At 32.6% G+C, this 20,895-nt stretch overlaps 1 protein-coding gene across 2 annotated transcripts in view; it reads left to right on the top strand.

The window, feature by feature from the left end:
• Usp25 (ubiquitin specific peptidase 25) overlaps positions 1-20,895 on the top strand; it is a 139,994-nt gene that overhangs the window by 28,479 nt on the left and 90,620 nt on the right. For both annotated transcript variants that reach the window (XM_076868800.1, XM_076868799.1), the window contains exons 3-4: positions 2,185-2,329; positions 11,584-11,707. In XM_076868800.1, coding sequence (XP_076724915.1) covers positions 2,185-2,329; positions 11,584-11,707 — 269 coding nt within the window. The remainder of the gene's footprint in view (positions 1-2,184; positions 2,330-11,583; positions 11,708-20,895) is intronic.

The following is a 20,895-nucleotide window of genomic DNA, read 5'->3' as shown; positions in this document are numbered from 1 at the left end:
TCATAATGATAATGATAATATCTAAGACTTATTAAAAGTTAATAGCAGCAGGCATTGTCTTAAGTACTTTATGTGGGCTAACTCATCCTCATAATAACTACAAGATAAGTTCTATTTTCATTCCCCTTTTGAAGATGAGGAAACCGGTTAAAATAACATGCCCAAGATTTCATAGCCAGTATGTGGAGGAATGTGGATTAGAAGCCACAGCAACTTGGTCCATGGTGCCACATGTGACTTTTTGATTCTTTTACTAAAGGATTTTTGCTTCAACTTATTTTCCCATTAGGAAAATGATGAACAGTACTGTTTAGTTCATCAACTCAGGGATTATTGAAGCCATTGTGAGTATTTGGAGAGGAAGCTGAAACATCACATTTTAATTTTCATGATTATGACATTTAGATGATTGCCAGTCCTTTCTTTATTCTGATAAATACCATGGCTAAATCATTCCATGTCTATTTTCAGAAAGTGCCTTTCTCAATATACCACAGAGCCTGAGGCTGTTAGCCTGTCACTTTGCTGGGATAAATTTGGAGAAATCACTTTAAAAAAAAAAAAAAAAAACTATAGATCAAATTAAGTAATATCTACATTTCTTTTGATGTAAGTTGTGTGAACATAATTTTTTTTTCATTCTTTTGTTTCACTTATGGTGATAGGGGCAAGAGAGGTAGGCAGTGTACTTAAACCTTAATTGCTGTTATAAATTTGTAAAGTGTTTAAAATAAGTTGATTCTCTTAATATACAAGTTGTTTACTTTTGGGAAATATGATGTCACTGATTGATTTCAGCACTTTGAGATTTTATTTTTAGTTGTACAAAGTAAATGATCCTGTGAAATTTCTACTGTATATAGTTTTTTTGAAAAAAATTATGATATAGTACATGAAAAATACTTAGCATATTTCTTGGCACATGGTAAGTGCTCCATAAATATCCGTCACCAGTGTTATAGTTTATTTTATGATTAGTTTACTTGTTTAACAATAGAATATTTTATGCCCTTATTTTAAATGAGTCACTTAAAACTCTTACAGTGGTCATGAAGGTAACATTTTAAAGCACTGGTGCTTTTCATACTGCACTCTTACTTTCCTCACTGACTATTACAATTGGAGTTGGGTGGGTTTGAGTGACTTAATTCTTTTAGTTGCTTAGGCTTTAAATCTTAGGATCATCCTGATCCTCCTTTTGTTATGTCCCACATTTAATATGATAGTTATGATGGATTCCCTGCTCCGGCCTTTTCTCACCTGTTCTCTGTTCTTAATATACAGTGTCAACCTTTTAAAATGAGTCATACTATGTCATTGCTGTCCACTGGCTTCCTGTTACAAACATGTATATGCTGAAGTTCTTATGCCTTCCGTGTTCTGGCCTTCTGTTACAGCGAGAGTATCATTTAGTTTCTTATGTTCTTTTAATGTCTTAGACCTAGTGTTATATTAACCATGTAGAGAATATAAAGAGTCCACTGGGCAAGTCTCTTCTCATTATTTTTTGCTCTAAAAATTCTTAGTTATTCTAGCATCATCATGACTAATGAATTTTATAATATTTTGTCTAGTTATGCTTTTCATGAAAATTAAGGAAAATTTGTATATAAATTTGGGAAGATTATTTTCTTGGTAGCACTGGTTATTTCTGTTGAGGAGTTGTGTGTGTCTCTCCATATACCATCAAGCTGCTATACCTTTTGCTCTTTTTTTTTCTACACACTCTTGACATTTTGTTTAAGTTTACCTCTAGGTATTTATTATAATACTCAAATTATGGCAAATATCTTTTTTTGTTCTTATTTGCAAAAGTAGTATTTTATTTTTATTCCTTTGTGACAAGCTTCAGAAAAAAAATGAGTTTATTCATTTGTTTAAAAGTATGAATTTGTGATTGAGTTTTGTTAAGCAGATATGAGAGTAATTGCAAATTAAAAAATTAGAGAATTGATTTTTTTTACATTATATCTGTAGTTTTAATTACTAAAAAGGAAATTCCTATTTATATAGTGTACTTGATGGGTGAAGAATTTGTATTGTGGAATAATGTGTAGACTGCTCTCTAATCAAAGTGATTCTTGCTCTAAAGTTATTAGTTTTTATGGAGAAAATCACATAAATCTGTTGACAGTGTATAGAATTATTCTAAAACATTGGGTATTTTTATCTTGCTATTTGAAGGATAGTAATGGAAACTTGGAATTAGCAGTGGCTTTTCTTACTGCAAAGAATGCCAAGACCCCTCAGCAGGAGGAGACAACTTACTACCAAACAGCACTTCCTGGCAATGATAGATACATTAGTGTGGGAAGCCAAGCAGATACAAGTAAGTATCCGTTTTTTCCTTAATATTTTAATAGAAATGTATTGAGACCTTTTCTTTGATATTAATTTTTCTAAAGGAGAGATGGAGAACAACAACAAAACCAAAAAAATTAACCTTTTTTCATGTAGTTGAAAGTAATATATGTATTTTTAGCTACATTAGATTTTATTTAAGTTATAGATCCTTTCATAAACATTTCTTATAATATCCATTGTTTTGAAATATAGAACAGCTACAGGTATTATAAAAAGGAAAAATTCTAGAATTTTAAATAGAAATAGCCATTTTTTTTTTGTAAATTTTAAGTATCAATAGCAGCTTTAGTATTTCTTTTGAAGATAAAATATTATTTCTGATTACTTGTGATTTTTATCATTCAGAATTTCCCTTCTCTCTTCTCCCTGCCTCCCCCAAATAAAGATTTGAGGAATAGGCTTATTGCCCTTGAACAAAATCCCCTCTCACTTCAAAGCAATAAAAGAACTAAAGGCAAAATAAAAACTTGGGATGGGGTATTTTGGGGAGACAGGTATACATACATACATAAGTAGGCACCTATGGAAGATTTTACATAGGACTTCATTCTTCTAGTTGCTTAGGCTTCAAATCTTAGAATCATCCTTATCCTCCATCTGTCATGTCCCACATTTAATATGATAGTTATGATGGACTCCCTGCTCCTGCCTTTTCTCACCTGTAGTCTGTTCTTAATATACAGACAGAGTCAACCTTTTAAAATATGAGTCATACCATGTCATTCCTGTCCAATATACATTACATATCCCATGCATATATGTAATATAAGCATTTATTTTTAAGCATATGGGTTTGAGAAGTTTGATTACTAACATGTATTCAAAGAGAACTTCTGATTTTATTTCTATACTTAGCGAAAGTTAGGAAACCACCCATTCTATTCTATCTCACGCAGTTAATAGATGATGGGAAAAGTTTTGCATATGTGAGAGATGTAGGTGCTGTGTCCCAGTTTGAGATAAACTGTGACTTGGCCCCATGTAAACTCCAGCCTCATTTTTTTTTTTTTTTTTTTTTTTTGCTGTTTTGTCCTCCCATATTACATTGTCATAATAATAATGGTTTGAATTTTGCATACACCTAGAGCCATTTAATTTCTTTGTCTCTATGCTTGTTCTTTCTTCTTTTAGAAATTTCTTTTAACTTTTTCCTCCTTAACCTAATTTCTTCTGGTCTTAAGATAGTTAAAGTAAAGATACTTACTGCTTCCCTGGCCTCAAGGTTATATCAAATTTTTCTGCATCATCCAGAATGTGCTTCTGTCTAATGAGTACTATTATTTCAAAATTATTTGCTTGAACATTGTTGGTGTTCATACATGTTCATTGAATTGTTTTTTTGTAGTATTTGTTGAAAGTCTCTTTTAAGAACAATGAAAGAAAATATGATTGAGAAGTTTGCTGTAAAAAGTTGGAAAAAACAAAATGATAATAATAAAAGAGGAATTATTATCCTAATGCCTCATTTCTCTCTAGGTTCTGGGACTTAGGGGTAGCAAAAGAAAAGTAAAATAAAAGGACGACTTCTGGTTAAAGTAAAGCAAACAGGAAATTAAACAGCATTTAGTGTTTTAGTTGAAAGGATAAAAAAGATTTTAGAAAGATAGCTGTGAACTCTTAATATAGATGGTACAATTTGTGACATAAATAGAATATATGTTTTAAAGGGAAAATTCAAAGTATAAGAATTTCATGAACAAAAGAAGATATGTTACTTGTTATGTAAAAGTGAGAAAATATTGCATAAGCCAAGTACTAAGTACCACTTCCAAACTTTGGATAAGAAATAGTGAAAATGTCTTAGAGGACCAAAAAAAAAAAAAAAAAAAAAAAAGTGAATAGGCACCTTTAAAAGAAGACAACCTTCAAAAGGCATGTGTTTCATTTTCTGATAATTAAATTTTTTTTCTCTGATATATGTATCTCTTGAAAAATATTCACTAAGTAATTTTATTTTCTACCGAAAATAAAAGGTAGAGAAATGGATTTTCTGATTTTATCTCAACTGATTGCCATATTTCAGTAAGTTGCTTGCTCGTGTGTGTGTGTGTGTGTGTGTGTGTGTTAAAATATGTTATCCTTCTAGCCAGGATGCTAACTGGGATAAGTACATTCATAAAGTTGTTTTGAGATTATTGGGAAGCGAGCTTGTAGCACCTTAATATGGTGATTGTATTATAGTATTAGTGTCAAACTGGAAAAAGATCTCTAATAGAATTATAATACTTTTCCATTTAACATATAATACCATGTTTTATAAAATTCTAAGGAGTATAGCTGTCTTTAGGAAATATTTTGATTTAGTAACTGTTTAAGCATTATCAGAATACAGTTCTAAATTGCTATGCACTTATTGTGGAGAACTAATGATGTATTTTTGTGTGTGTGCATTTTTATTTCTTAGAAGTATTAGTGAGATTTACATAATGGATGGAAAGATAGGATATAGTTACAAATAAATATATATTTAAATGCAGGCATCTATTAAAAATCTACAGAAGGTGCTGATGGGATGTAGAGTAATGGAATGATCAGTGTGTGAAGAGGTTCTCAAGGGACTGTTCTGGTTAAAAAAAACCTTTCTTTGAGCATTTTCTCAAACTTATGTGAAACATGTTATTTGAAAGTTAGCCATGGTTTAACATTCTTTTAGGTGTGGCAGGGTTTTGATTTCAGTAAGTTTTTTCTTTCTTCTAGTATAAAATCTCTCTTATAGTCAAGGCTGAAGAATAAGTAGATCATGGTGACTGAAAGCATGCCATCTGTTGGTAGCAGTGCTGTAAAAACATTTGTTAATTTCAAATAAAAATTCTGTATACTGAATAATATGCTTCCTTGTTGTTGGAATAAAAACTATTTAGAAATCAGTGTCTCTTTTAGAAGGAATGAAACTTGTTTCTTTGGTCACTAGAAAAATTTAGTCTCTCCCCGCCCCCACCGCCCCCACCGCCCCCAGTATTTGGGATCCAACCCAGGGTCTCATGAATGCTAGGCAAGTGCTCTACCAATGAGCTACATTTCCAGTTTGAAAACTTTAGTTTTTGATTCAATATTTCCTGAAAGTAATATTTGGGGATTGTGGAGAAACTTTTATTTATACCTATCTTAATAGATCAAAGGCAATTTGTAAATTATGTCACTTGATTTGAAGGCCACTTACATTTGTGAGCTTTCATTTAATATTGAAGAAGTAATTACATTTTCAGTTGTTAGTAAAACAATCTTACGCCTTTTAAATTCATTATTGTCTTTCATTTTAGAGAAAGAAAGGAAATATTTCAAGGAAATCTTATATATTGCATACTGCAGAGTTTAGAAGTATTGCATCCAGCATCTTTATGTTATTTTGGTAACATTCTGTGTTGTATTTCTGTGTTGTGTTGGATTCTAGGAAAAAATACAATTCATTTGTAATATAATTAACATATTTCACACAAATCTTGGGGAACTCTTTTTCATTGCTTGGATCTCCTGTTCAGACTGGATAATGCAGATTTGTTCAATGAGTATCTCCTGCTCCCAGCTTACATTGGGAATAAAATTATGTTGGCGTTTTATAGTAAGGTACTAATGGAAATGAGGCTGATTGCAGGGTGTTGAGTATTATGGGTGTAATTAATAGTGAGAGCAGAAATTCTGTGAAAGTTTTGTGTCCTGGCAAACTCTGTCACAGACATGACCATACAAGGCTTTTGCCCAATTTGAAATCTGATAGAAATATTCTTTATTTCATGACCATTAAATTCTTTTGAACTTTTTTAAAACAGGAAAAAAACAATATATGCCCTCCAGAACAAGATGTACTACAATTGAGCAATCAAAATATGGATCAAAAGATAAGAGGGATTTGGGTAGGTAATTTTAACACAAAAGTAATGCCACATAATTGACTTAAGTTTTAGAGAAACAATGTGTTTTTGTAACACACTGGAATCAATGTTAAGTGGTAGACCCTTCAAAAATTTAAATTCTTTGTATTTTTCACCCTAAACAACTTGATTTATTTGAAAGATTACATTCAATGTGAGGGAAACCTGGAGGCTTTAACCTAGAATTCTGGTTATGGTTCCATTGCTTGGCCATAATAATAATGATTTAAAGCACAAATAATAAATAGATCCAGTTCTAGTGTTCATATCTCTACTGAGGATAATCATTTACATCAAGCAGTTAAAGATTTTTATTATTGAACACTGATATTTTTTCCATTTACCAAATTTGTTAAACAAGTCACTTCATATAGAAAAAAAAAATATGCAGTGAAAATTTTCTCTTTTCATGGAAATTTCTGAAGTATAAAACTGTTCTGATGATTTGCCAACAGTCAAGGTTAATCTTTTAATAAGATGCTAAATGATACGAAAGTTACTTATTTTAAAAATATTTTTTTCTTGTTGATGGACCATTATTTTATTTATTTATATGTGGTGCTAAGAATTAAACCCAGTGCCTCACACATGCTAAGCAAGGCCCTTCCACTAAACTACAACCCCAGCCCTGAAAGTTACTTTATTAGATGTGATTAGGTGCTTCAGACTGATTAAGTACATTCTATTAGATGTGAACGGTAGAATGACTTGTAAAACTTTCTAAATTTTCCATCTTTCTGTTTTTGAGGCTGGGTCTTACTCAGTTTTCCCAGTCTGGTCTTGAACTGATTTGCCCACTTTATTTTTCTTTAGTTTTAGGATAGAATGAGAATCATGGGCCTTTGTACTTGTTGTTGATGAACATGGAATATTTACTTCCATTTTTTTTTCACTCCAAGTTGAAAATCATAGTAATAATAATAATGACACAATTCTGGAATGGCTCTCTTGGAGCTCATTTCGCTTTCTTTCCTTACTTGTCTTGTGATGCTGCTATTTTAATTTTAGCAGCTATCATTGAAAACAACTAAATTTTTTTACAGTAGAGCTATTCAGTTTAGTTGTCACTAGTCATATGTGGCTATTAAAATTAAATAATATTGAAATTTTGTTCCTCACACTAGTATTAAATTTTTAATACTAGTAGCAGTACATGTAAAATAGTACATTCCAACATTACAGAAAATTCTTTTAGGCAATACTGTTTTAGAGAATCTGAATTTAGCAGTGAGGAGTAAAAAAGTAGGAATATCTTAAGGAAGCTGATTAGTTATGGTAGGGAGGCACCAGTGGGTGAGAAACAAAATTCATATTGTTTATATCTTTATTCTTGTATTATTTAAAATAATACCTTATTTATCCTCTCTTAAAAATATTTGGATGACTAGAGGTTATATTCTCAAGTTTTCTTATTATTGCCACCCATTAGTTTATATTTCTGTTCCATAATCTAGCTATTAGCCTTTATTTGTCTAATACATACTTATTGGTTACCTGATACATATTATAGATATTTTGATAGGCAATTAAAAATGTGTTTACACAGGAGAAAGACATTAAACAAGAAATATCTGGTAGTAGAACGTTCACAAAGAACAACAGAGCTGGGCAAAGAGATATTAGAGGGGTGTGGTTATGGGTTGAGCATAAGATGTACTATTTTAGGTCTTGTGGTTAGGGAATGCCTCTTGGATAAGGTCACATTGGTACAGATACCTAAGTGATGTGAGGAAGGGAAAACCTCATGGCTATCTGAGAGAAGTTCATCGCAGGCCAGGGCCTGAGGCAGGAGTATGTTTGACCTATGAAATGAATAGTGAGAATGCAATCTGATTGAAGCTGAATGAGTGAGGATAATGATGGCAGTATTCTCATTTCCCATCTGTTGAACATTCCTGCATTTTTCTGAAAGATATTCCTATCCTTCTGATGGTCTATTTTTTTAATATCTTAATTTTTAAAAATTTCAGTTGTAGATGGACACAATATCTTCAATTATTATTATTATTATTATTATTATTATTATTATTATTATTTTTATTATTTTTATGTAGTCCTGAGGATCTAACCCAGTGCCTCAACATGCTAGGCAAGTGCTCTACCACTGAGCTCCAGCTCCAGCCCCCCTTTTAAATATTTGTCTCTCTCAAAACAACTGTTCAGTTTGCAATTATACTCATTTTTGTATGCTCCATTTTCCTATAGCAACAGCATACTTTGCATATACCAGCCCAAAGGACTTTATGCATCTTTAATATTTGTTCGTGTGGAATTAAAAAAACCCACATAAATCAAAGTTAGAGATTTAGGAAAATTCCTTTTGTCTTTTTATTAAGGTTGTAATTCTTAAGAGAAACTGACATTTGTGTATTTATTTTTAAACAGTAAGTGTGCTTATTTCTGAGTAATACAAAGTTATTTCCACATACTCCCATAACCCGGTGCTGCTTCCTTGATTTATGCTAAGGTGAAGTAGTTTTACCCACTATTGCTCAGCATTATCAGTACAAATATAGCCACATTAGAAAAGCCAAATAACATTTTAGTATTATTTTTAGTATTCTGTTTACTTAAGGAACTCCCCATTCCTTCCTTAAAGTGTCACGGGGACCCTGGGACACCAAGGATCAATGGACCACACTTGGAGAGCTGCTAGTAAGGTAGAAAGACTATTGGGTTTAAAATTTAGAAGATATAAATTGGAAGCCTATGCACCATTCTCTGTCATTATAAAGTACTTCATTTCTCAGAGTTTCAACTATCACATTTATGAAATTGGTTAAAGAATCTAGTCTTGTTTTTCCTTCTGTGTTGCTTGGATTGTAATTGGTAAGTCATGAAAAGCTATTAGTATAGGTTTTTGCTATTTCTAAATGAGTTTCTGTTGTCATTTGGTTTGTCAGTCATGAAGTACTAAAAATTGTAGGTACTTTCAAAGCAGCAATTTAATGCAGGGGATTACATTACTAACAAATTACTGGAAGAACTGGAGAGAGGGATTTGTATCTCAGTTTTCTGAAATGACTTCCAGCTCCATGTGGGATTGACCAGCCAGAGAAGCTGTTCCTTGTGTCACAGTTAGGAAGACAGCCACTAGGACTGCTGTGTTCAAGTAAATAACTTTTGCAACTGTAGCCTAGGAAACAGAAAGCCAGGATTAGGTAACTACCACTGAGCAATGCCTGGACCCTGGAATGCGAAGTCTGGTTGCCACTTCTACTCACTTGACATTATTGAAGCTGTAAATTGGATATAGGAATGCTACTGTGGAAAAGCCTACAACTGTCAAATAATGTTGAAGTAAACAGCCTGAAGCTGCAAAATAATGGCTGTACCTTTGCTTCTGCCTTTCAAATCTCATGTTAGTGCATCCAATTGATGTAACCTAAATCTTTTCGCAAATCTTAATTGCAGGTGAATAGGGAAGGTATACTTTTTTAATTTATTCATTTTTTGTTGTTAAAGAAAATATGCTAAACTAGCTGGGTGCTGTGGTACACACCTGTAATCTCAGTGACCCAGTGGCTAAGGCAAGTTCAGGGTGGTAAGTTAAAAGCCAGCCTCAGTCCCAGCAACTTAGTGAGGTCCTAAGCAACTTAAGTGAAACACTGACCCTCTACTCTCCACCTCCCCCAAAAAATAAAATAAAAAAGAAAGTGCACTAGAAGGTTGAGAGAATGGAGTCTGAAGACTAATTGATCATATCCCTAAAACTGGTATTTCTACTTCTCTTTGAATTTCCTGTACATTATTTTCTCTTTACTTACCCATATTCTAGGCATTTCAATAAACAACATAGTAGCTCTCTTTTTCATAATGCATTTCGTAACTCTTCCCTGCTTCATTAGTATTTAAGCTAGACTGGATATCTGCTTCCATTTTTAGCTCTGGTCTGGGTGAATATGGATCTTGAAGCCAGATTCATGAAACCTTTGGCCTATTGGCGTAGGTAAAGTGTTACCTCATTTCAATTACTTTGTTGTATTCTGCATTTTATTTAATTGAATTTTAGGAAGCCCTTTATTTTCATGAGGTTTTATTCTTTAAGGACATTTGGAAAAAAACACCACTTTCTAATGGCCAGCTATTTCTTTCTACTATTTTAAATATTCTTGTAAAATGCTGTTTGGAAAAAAAAACTGGGTAATAATAGAAGTACACTTTTGGAACCATCAGTATATATTATTTTTTTTCTCATTAAATGTAGAAAATACATAGACACACTTACACACATACACATTACTATTGCCAGATGGTAAACTGAAGGTAACTTCTTCCATGCTTTCCCTTTTGTCTCTTGTAAAATTCTATGTAAATATCAAGAAAATAAATTTTAAAAATGTTTAAAATACAAACATGCAAAATGAATGAAAACACAGATAAGCATAATCACAACCACACAAATATGATATACTTCATTCTTTTTTTTCTTTAATATTTATTTCTATTATTGTTTAAATGATAAAGGGAGTATTTATCATTTGCTTATTCTAATTGACCAGTGCATTTGGGGAAATGGATTAAAAGTGCTTTTACTGAAAGTGATAATTGAAGAAAACAGAATTAATACATGTAGCATCAAGGCTTTCACTTGTTAGAAGGTGAATATTCATTCACTTATATATTTGTTTTGGAGAAATGAAAATCTCATTTTAAATCAAAAGAACTGCATATTTATTAAGTAATTCATATGGCTCAGATGTGCTTAAAACACAAAATTGAAAGCTCCTTGCATATTCTTCTCCAGTGACTCTTTTCAATAGAGTTAACCACTGTCAACGGTTTGGCACATTGTTTCCAACTTTAAAGCGCGTGCACACACATACACACACACACACACACCTACACCTATTTATGGTAAATTAATACCTGAAATAAATTTTTGAGGACTTAGTTGTTATAATTGAATAGATGATTCCTAGATGGTAGTAATGACAGAATTAATATGTATGTAATTTGGTTAACTTCAGAGAAAATAGACGTGTTTGTGCTGATTTCAATTTTTGTTGATTAAGAAACCATCCTCGAAGAATACGTTCTCAGTAATCTTTCTGCCTACTAGTGTTTAATGAGAGACTTCATAATAAATACTGAGATTCTTCTATAGTGAAAGATATTTCTGCTCTTACTGCTTTAGGTTTGTTTTATAGATGGGAACATTAAGTTACCAAGTATAAGTTAAAAATGTATTTGTGTTCTTTTTATATAAGTTCTTCCTATAAAATAAATAGAATTAAGTTGGTGATGACTTTGGTTTAAAAGGGTATATTCGGTATGAAATCTTCATGATAAGAATTACTTTTAATTTTGTATGACTTTTAATTTTGAGAAAGATAGTTTTGCTTTTCAGATGTGATTGATCTCACTGGAGATGATAAAGATGATCTTCAGAGAGCAATTGCCTTGAGTTTGGCGGAATCAAACAGGGCATTCAGGGAGACTGGAATAACTGATGAGGAGCAAGCCATTAGCAGGTAAAACATAATCTGTGTAAAGTAGATTATTAAAATAATATATATAACAAGTATTAATTTGCTTTAATTTTAAGAGGCAATATGATAATCTTTATTATAAATAAATCATTAATATGCTTCTGTTATTTTTATGTTTTATGTAAACTTTTCATATTATAGTACTGTTGGCATTTGAACTTAGATTTCTAAGATTTTGGAATGCCATTATGAAGCATTACATTTAGATATATATTTAAATGTTCTTTGATCTTTTTTATTTTTTTTTCTTTCCCTAAATCCCTTTTGAGTATATTGCCTAATTCAACTTTAATAATTTATAGCCAGGGTCAGCAGACTTTTCCTGTAAGAGTCAATAGTAAATATTTTTGGCTTTGTTGGCCATATGGTGTCTTTCACAACTACTCAACTTGGGTGTTGTATTGCAAAAGCAACCATAGCTAATGTATAATATAATAAAATTGACTGTTTTCCAATAAATCTTGATTTACATAAATAAGCAGCAAGCTAGATATATCACACAGGCTGTAGATTGCCAACCTCTGATCTATACTCTGATAGTATGTTTATATATATATTTTATATATATCTATACTATGATATATATATTTAAAGTTGTATGTATATATATATACAACTATCATAGTGTATGTGTATATATATATGTATACATATATATATATATATGTGAAATAGAGTTCTAAGATGTGTGATAAAATGTGTTTTTCATATAATACATATATTTTTTTAGTTCGAAACAATTTGCTTAACCTAAGGATTAAATAAATTTGGTTTTATCATTAAGCAGTGCTTATTTAAAAAAAAGAAAAACTTAAATTATAACTAACGATAATTCTCTAAGCAGCTATTTCGAAACAGTGGTATTTATTTGAAGAAGACATTTTGCTTTCAATAAGTTATGAGTTTCCAAAGACAAGTTCATAAGAAGGGTCTTATGACTCCATTGTTCTTTTTATTATAGTACAGTTATTAATAGCATAGCATACCAGCTTTCTTAGATAATTACCCTTGGCATGATATCATTAATATAATTTTTCATAAATAATCTGAGATTATTGTATGGCAGGAGATGTTTCAAAATGCTGTTGTATTTAGCAAACACTTAATTTTTTTTTTTTTTTGTAATGCTTTTAATGTCTATATGTTTCTTTGGAAATTACTTTGTGTAAGATATTATCTTAAGATCTAAAGACTTAAAATTCCTTGTCCCCCTCTCTAGTGTGACTGATATTTAGTGCTGGTAATTTTAAATGCTGGTAATTTTAAATAGACTATCTTTGGACATTTTATTTTTGCTTATTTTGTGAAGGATTTGAAAAATTAAATAAATTTGGCTTTATCTTTAAAAAATTGATTGCATTAAATAATTGCTTTGAATAGTTGTAGAACTTGACAGTACTTAAACTTGGAGAAATATAGTTGTTTTCCCTTAGGTGCGGAGGATATATTTGAAGATTATTATGTGAAAGAGGTTATAAAATACATATATGTATATTTTTGTTTACATGACTTTATATTAGCATTCAAATATGAAAAAGTCTGAAAACTTATATACCAGTTTAGTATTAGTTCTATGTCTTATATTCTCAAGTAACATATGCTAATTGTTGTCATGTACTAGTTAACTGTGGAGATAGGTTCTGAGAAACTCATCATTAGGCAATTTCATTAGACTGTGTGTACATCATGGATTATACTTACACAAACCTAGATGGTATAGGTCAACCACTCAGTGTGGCTTCTTGATGCTATTCAGAGGTGTAGTAAATATGAAAAGTATGAGGCTGCTGTCAACCTAATGTAACATACTGTTTCACAGTAAAAATTTCTTTTACGTTGAAGTACACTATAAAATAACAATAAAATATATAGTATTATAAATATATAAAACACTATCATAGTCATTGTTATCAAGAATTATGTATTGTATATAATTGTATCTACTAGATCTTATGGGATTGGCAGTGCACCAGCGTCACCACACACATGTAGTGCCTGTGTTATGGCATTACAGTGGCCACCTGATCATGAGGCAGTAGGAATTATTCATCTTCATTATAATCTCATTATTGTTAAATACATGATCTGTCATTGACCAAAATGATGTTATGTGGCATACTGTTGTACATAATAAAAGTAAAAGGAATTAAGACTTCCTAATTGATGTTAAGTTATATCAATATATATTTTGTTTGAAAACTAATTTTGACAAATTGGAAAAAAAACTCCTTAAGAGAATATTCTTTTTCATTTTTAGTCTTTTAAATTTTAATATACTCTTTAAGCAGAAGCCATCAGTGTGGGAGATATACGGAGTGAGAGATCACGTATCCAGAATGGAGAGCCTGAGAGAGAAACTGGGGTCCCTCAGTCTCTTCTGAGGAAAAATGTTCCTGGTGATCTAAGGACCCTCTCCTATGCCCTAGCTTTTAAAGGTTCACCCAACTTCTCAACCTTACGATATGAGGGCCCAAGCTTTCAATCCTTGGAGGGAAAACCTCATCAAGCTCATAGTATATTGCTAGGGCATAAAGTGGACTATAGGTAGTTGAAATTTACTAATATACTACATTAGCACTGGTTTTTGTCAATGGCATAGTCCTTGTGAAGATGGCTTTTCATGCATGACTTTAAAATAGCTTGGTAGAAGGCAGGGCTAGCTTTATATAAAATTACTGCAAAGAGCAAATCTCCAACTTTTAAGAAATGGTGGACTAGGGTACTTGGACAAATTTTTCTTTTGGAAAGAAACAATATGGTTTCTGTTGGATATAAAATATTTTTGAAATTTTAAAAATGTATTATGATTTATTAAGTAAAGACCAATATCAAGGACTCAAATCAGTGAAAGCAGAAACCTGAAGAAATAAGTGCAGAACACTGAAAGTCACTTTTTGACTTGATGGAATTTGCCTTGTATCTGTAAAATTAAACTTTGCTTTCAAATCATTGTTGAGTGGAGGAAAAAGAAGTCAGAGGCCATTTTGAAAATAAGATGGACAGCTTTAATAGGAGATTATTTCTCTTGTTCAATTGCATGTCACAGGGTGACATATTCCCAGTAAGGGTAAATCAGAAGTATTCCTTCCCTCAGTAACCACAGGCACATTATAAAGATATTTTCCATAGCTTTGAGGGGTGCTCTTGATGGAATTTGCCCCTGACAACTTCTGCTGTGATTTTTATAGCTAAAATTTGTGCCAGCTTTTGTTCTTGACTAAAATACTCAGGGGTCACTCCAGGGGAACTGGGCTAACTGGGCTGTGTGAGATAACCACACAAGAGACAGAAATACCTTTTTCTTTGGGGTTGCTGTGACTGCTCCTCTGACCTTAAGGGTCCACAGAAAGAGAGAGAGAGAAAGCCCGCAAGCACATGCTGACCCCTTTTATTGAGGAGAAGCTATTCAAATGAGGCAAGGGGTCAGGTTTCAGGGGGCTGAGTCTAGCTTCATGATGTCTGATGTCAGCAGGTTGACTGACATCTAGGTAGTCCACACCCAAGGGCACAGTAAGATAAGGGGACACACAAAAGGTGTTTCCATGGAATATTCTATCCCAAACAAGGCAAGGTGTAATATTACAAAGAAACAGGTGAGCATAGCTCCACCCATGGGGCTGTAGGAAGGCACGCCCATGCAGGAAGACACCTTCCCTGGAACCCAAGAAGGGCCGGACATCTAGCGGCATCTGCCACCTGAAGCCTCAATCATCCAGCCAGGGAGTGACTCAGTCACGTGCAAAGTTGGTGTCTCACAAATTTGTGTCACTTTAGTGGTACAATAAATCACAATCTTAGGAATTTAATTTTAACTGGTATTTTCTCTACGTCCTGGCAGTATCAAAAATACATTTTCTTTCTAGCTGTCTTTGTCCTAGACCCCAAAGATACCCTCTAATAACTTTTGGAGCTCTGAAAGCATTACCTGCCAAAATTACCAAACATACATGGAAAAAAGTCAGTATGAGAATTAATAGAAACAAGAAGCAGGGAAAATTTACCCATGTACTCAGATAGTGTGACCGATGCTTTAATTTTCTAAGGAAATTTTGAAAAATTTAAAAATATGACCTAACACATTTGAAAAACACCAGAAAAAATATATTTTTTGAAGTGAAAATTAGAATAAATAAAGTAAAATAAAACCAGAACATAGCTTTAATAATAGAAATGGCTGAAGAACACATCAGAAGGCTAGAAGATATATAAGAAGAAATTGTAACCACTTTAAACACTTATGTCTAAAAAGATGGAAACTATAGGAAAAGGTTAAAAGACATGGAGAATAGTGTATGTCGTACAGTAATTGGTGCATCAAAAGGAGAGCATGGGCCTGAAGCAAAATATAAAGAAGTAATCACTGAGAACTTTACAGATATGAAAATGACAACAATCTAATTTCACAAAGTACAATAAATCCTAATTAGAAAAACTGAAAGAAGCTCATATATAGATTTATTATAGTGGTACTCTGAAACACTCAGAACTGAGAAAACTTAAAAGTATTCAGAGGAAGAAAACAGGATTATCCCCAAAGTAGCAACCATGAAAGTGACAAAAACCAGACATTTAAACAACAAAAATGGACTACTGAAAATAATAAAATGATTTTTGTTGAGTGGAAAGAAAATTACAAAAAAATAAAATCTGTTACAATTCTGTACTCAGTGAAGCAATGTGGTAGAGTTTTGCCAGGGCTCGCTCTTCTTTTTGGACAAGCAGTTCTGAAAGAAAAAGATTATTAATGTCCTCTCTGTTCCCATCTTGAATTACCACATTGTGGTGGTTGTAACATCATTGTATGCCTTTCCAGTGGTTACTATAATTTTATTTTTTCCCTCAATCATCCTCTAGTAGCATCTCACCTTTTATCTATAGGTACCAAGTATATGAGGAGTAAAAATATTTTTATAAAATTTATAGGGACTCTCTGTGCCTCCCACTTTGACCAACATGGTTTACTGAAGAGGAATTGAGTGAGCTGTGCACTCAACTGAGGGAACATTATTTTTATGCACTAAGCACTTTCAGACCAAAAAGAAGAGTCCAGATATATGACCTGAAATTAAGTTGGTCTGGAAGCTACCTTGGAATATTTAACAACCAGGACATACTACAGTTACCATTATGGAAAGAAAAAAAGTTCATGTCCTGGAATAGTCAGGGGAAATTCTATTGTTAAAATAGGTCTTTTAAATCTTCTGTTTCTTATTTTTGCCTAGGGAGCAACTGTTAGGTACTTTGTCTTAAGGTGTATGGACCATGAGTAGGTGAGAGGCAGAGTTAAACTGATTTTTGAGGATCCTCCTGGTGCTCAATAATACCAGCTATCTGTAGATGGGAGGGAGCATGGAAGCCTCACTGAATACTATCAGCCCATTTTTTAGTTCCTTTTATGATTAAGGATGCATCATGCAGATGGTGGTCTGGAAAAGTAAAAAAAAAAAAAAAAAATGACATTGATTTCAGAGGCCACAAAACTGTGACTGGAGTTGCAGATCAGTCTGGAAAAACAGCACTGTAATTTGACAAGTGTCAATCAGCAACAGTGAGGTACCATTAATGGCGCCAAGAAGAAGGGTCAAAGTTGTGAAGTAGTCTCGTCAGGAGTGGGAAGGAGCCATCCTTAAGCATCCTCCCTCACCACAAGAGACACTAATTAGTGTCAGCTTTAGACAGGAGTCAATGTCCCATGTGATTGCCTCTTTTTCAGAAAAAGTCCCTTGATTTATACTTAGTATATGAATGTGGAACATCTCCTTGTTTGGACCATGATAAATTACAACGTAAGTGATGATCTGGATGGTACAAGCTCAATCAGAAGTTTACTTCTAGTCATGTCATTAGAGAATAGTCACCAATAATATATTCATCACTATTGCTAAAATTAAAGACTGACAATACCAAGTATTAGAGCATGTTATGGTTTGGAAAAGCTCAGCAGTTAGAAATAGGATATCCAGTATCAGAGATGAAATGATTCAATCATGAGAACTGTAACCTCATCGGTGGATTAATTCATTTAATAGGTTAATAATTAGAATGGACAACTGGGTGCTAACTGTATGCAGATTGGGCATGGCTAGAGGAAGTAGGTCACTGCGGGTATGTCCTTGAGGATTGTATTTTATCCCGGGCTCCTCTCTCTCTCTCCCTGCTTCGTGGCTGCCAGGAGCTGAGCAATTTTTCTCTGCCACACTCTTCTGCCATGATATTCTGCCTTACATCAGGCCAAGAGTGATGGATTTGGCCTAACAGAGAGAAAACCTCTGAAGCTATGAGCTCAAAATACTTTTCCTCCTCTAAGTTGTTTTTGTCAGGTATTTTTGTCACAGTATAAACAGCTGACTGACAGCACATGCAGGTCATCTAGAGCTCTCATCTACTGCTGGTGGGAATATATAATGGTGGCATTTTGGGAAATGTGGAGTTTAAATGACTTTCAACATATGCTATTTTAAAACTCAACATTTTCCACTCTTAAATATAGATCTATGAGAAAGAACTATAGTGGATTTTTTATAGTAATTAAAACCTGGAAATAAACAAATATTATAAGAACAGAATGCTAAACAATGCTGGTATATTTACATGATGGAATTCTAAGCAGTCTATGGAAAATAGTTTCCTACTACTTGTAAAAATGTGAAGGAATCCTTAAAAAATGTGAGAAAGAAACCTGACATTAGAGAGTAGCTATTATGTGACTTCATTCACATGATTTTTTGAGTTTTATATTAAAATATATCCATATGTGTATATATTTATATATTCCTTTCTGTTTTCAGATACCATTTATAACTCATAAATCTTTTAAAAGTTGAATATGGTGGTCCACACCTGTAATCCTAGTTGAGGCAGGAGGATCACAAAGTTCAAATTAATATTGATTGGCAAATTATCAAGGCCCTAAGTAATTTAGCACGACCCTGACTCAAAATAAAAAATAAAAAAAAGGTCTAGGCAATCCTGGTTACTGCCCCCCCCCACATCTTTTAAAGATCAGAAGTAAATATAATAAAAAATATGCAAGCACTTTCAAGAAGGAAATTATTGTGTTGAGGATGTGGTTCAGTGGTAGAGTGCTTGTCCAGCATGTTTTGGGCTCTGGCTTCTGCTGAAAAGCATAAGAAAAATTATTAAATATCATTGAAATACATTCAAGAATGTACACGGGATTTTGAAGAACCCAATCTTTGTAAAACACATCACTTTTTCTTGAATTGATTTATGGGTTTAGTGTGATCTCAATCAGAATACAAGTTTTTACTTTATTATAATTTCTTTTAAATCGTTTCTACCTTTTGTTTTTCTCTTTCTTCTTTCCTTAATTCCTTTTAAAATTTTTGATTGATTTTTGCAGCTTAAATGATGCATGTTTTTCAGTGAGTGTAATGCTTCACCAAGAGTCTTAGATAAGCTGCAGTGAGATATTTTTAACTTTACTGTGTGTGAGAGGAAAAGAGACAGCAAAATGTTTTGTTGTCTTGTTCTACTATTGATGTCAAGGTCACAACCAGTGTTAAGAAAACAAGAAAGCAGGTGATGTGTGCTGGGGGTTGGATTTTTTATTTGTGAATGATGAGTTTGCCTCTCAGAATGTTACATTTTGTTATTGGCTTTCTCTGAATTCTCTAGGATTTGCAACATTTATTTTCTCCCCCTTTTCAGTTATAATGCCTGAAATCTAGCTATTGCATACATTATACTGGGAAGTATCACTGGTAAGACCAGGGAAGTAACTCCTATGTAGGACTTCACTTCATAAAAGTTTGTATTTATGTTGAAAGTAACTGGGTTATAGAACGTGAAAATCTTGGAAATAGAATACCACATGGGCAAAGAGGTTTGGCTTTTAATTTTAAAAGAAAAAAAATCAAGCTAACTTACTTTCTTCTAGTTATCATATATGGTCTAGAGGTAAAAAGAAATCCCTGTTTCTGTCTTTCAGATGCTAATGGGAGATACTCCTTGACCTAGTTTTGCTCAATGTTTTTAAAGTCCTTTAGGAACCAGGAGAAGTGGTAGGAGGAAGCCTGCTGAAGCATATAGTAAGATTATGCTGGTACACAGAAGTGAATGTGTTAAAAGCTTTAAGTCAAGGAGATCACAGACTTATGGCTTTCTTATTTTATGTATTTAATGGTGTTTTCTTTCACCAAGAAAACATTGAGAACCATAGTTCTATCTTATGGGGTGGCTAAGGAATATTATAATAAACCTATTTCTTTAAAACCTGTGTTTTTGTCATAATGAATAATAAGATTGTGACTAAATTGAGCAATATTAATAATATCTATGTCAAATATAAATATGGTTTAGGAAATGGGCATTATTTTATTTTTGAATCTTAGGTGACTTTGAGGAGCAGTGAGCAATTATAAGCATCTCTCCAGCCCCAGTCAAATGGCTAATACATTTTGTACCTAATTTGACCTCTGTAAAGAACTTATTATGTAGGAATGCTAGAAGGTGGTGTCTTGGTTTATATCACTATCCTTTTTCTTCCAACTTTCTTTGCAGAACAGTATAACACAATTTAGGAAAGCTCCTTGGTAATCTTAGAAAGTACATTTGAAGCCATACATTCTCCCATGACCCAGTGGGAGAAGAGTGTGGGCAAGGGAACTAAAGAGCTTACACATTATCTCATTATTTAATGTAATATTTACATTGCACTGTTTGTTGTTTGTATATCCCATATATTTTTTTGGCGGGGGGTGGAGTGGGGTGGGGATAGGTACACAAGAAGGAGACAAGATAATTAACTGTATCTAAAATGGTTTTAGAAAACTTCCTGGGGCTTAGTAATCTTAACCAGATCTGGAATTAAAAGAAAAAACTTGATCACCAGGCAGTCTAGGTTGTAGATTTTGGTTGAGTTGTTGATGCTTGTAAAAAATATAAGACCTAGTTTTGCTCAGTTTCATCTTAGACTGAGTTCCATTCTATTATTATTTTCTGTAATTCATATATAAATTTTAAGTTTTGCAGATTGGGTTTATTTCACAGAAATTCTGTCCCTCAAATTTTCTATAACTAATGTATATATGACCTGTATATTATATATGTGTATATATATATATATATATATATATATATATATATATATTCTTATATAAAATACATATTTAAATATATATAAGTATATAAAATATATATTTAAATAT

This window comes from Callospermophilus lateralis, chromosome 10, assembly GCF_048772815.1.
Source record: "Callospermophilus lateralis isolate mCalLat2 chromosome 10, mCalLat2.hap1, whole genome shotgun sequence".
In the NCBI taxonomy this organism is placed as follows: domain Eukaryota; kingdom Metazoa; phylum Chordata; class Mammalia; order Rodentia; family Sciuridae; genus Callospermophilus; species Callospermophilus lateralis.
Note: the sequence above shows the minus strand (reverse complement) of the source record. Positions and strands in the feature narration are given on the sequence as shown.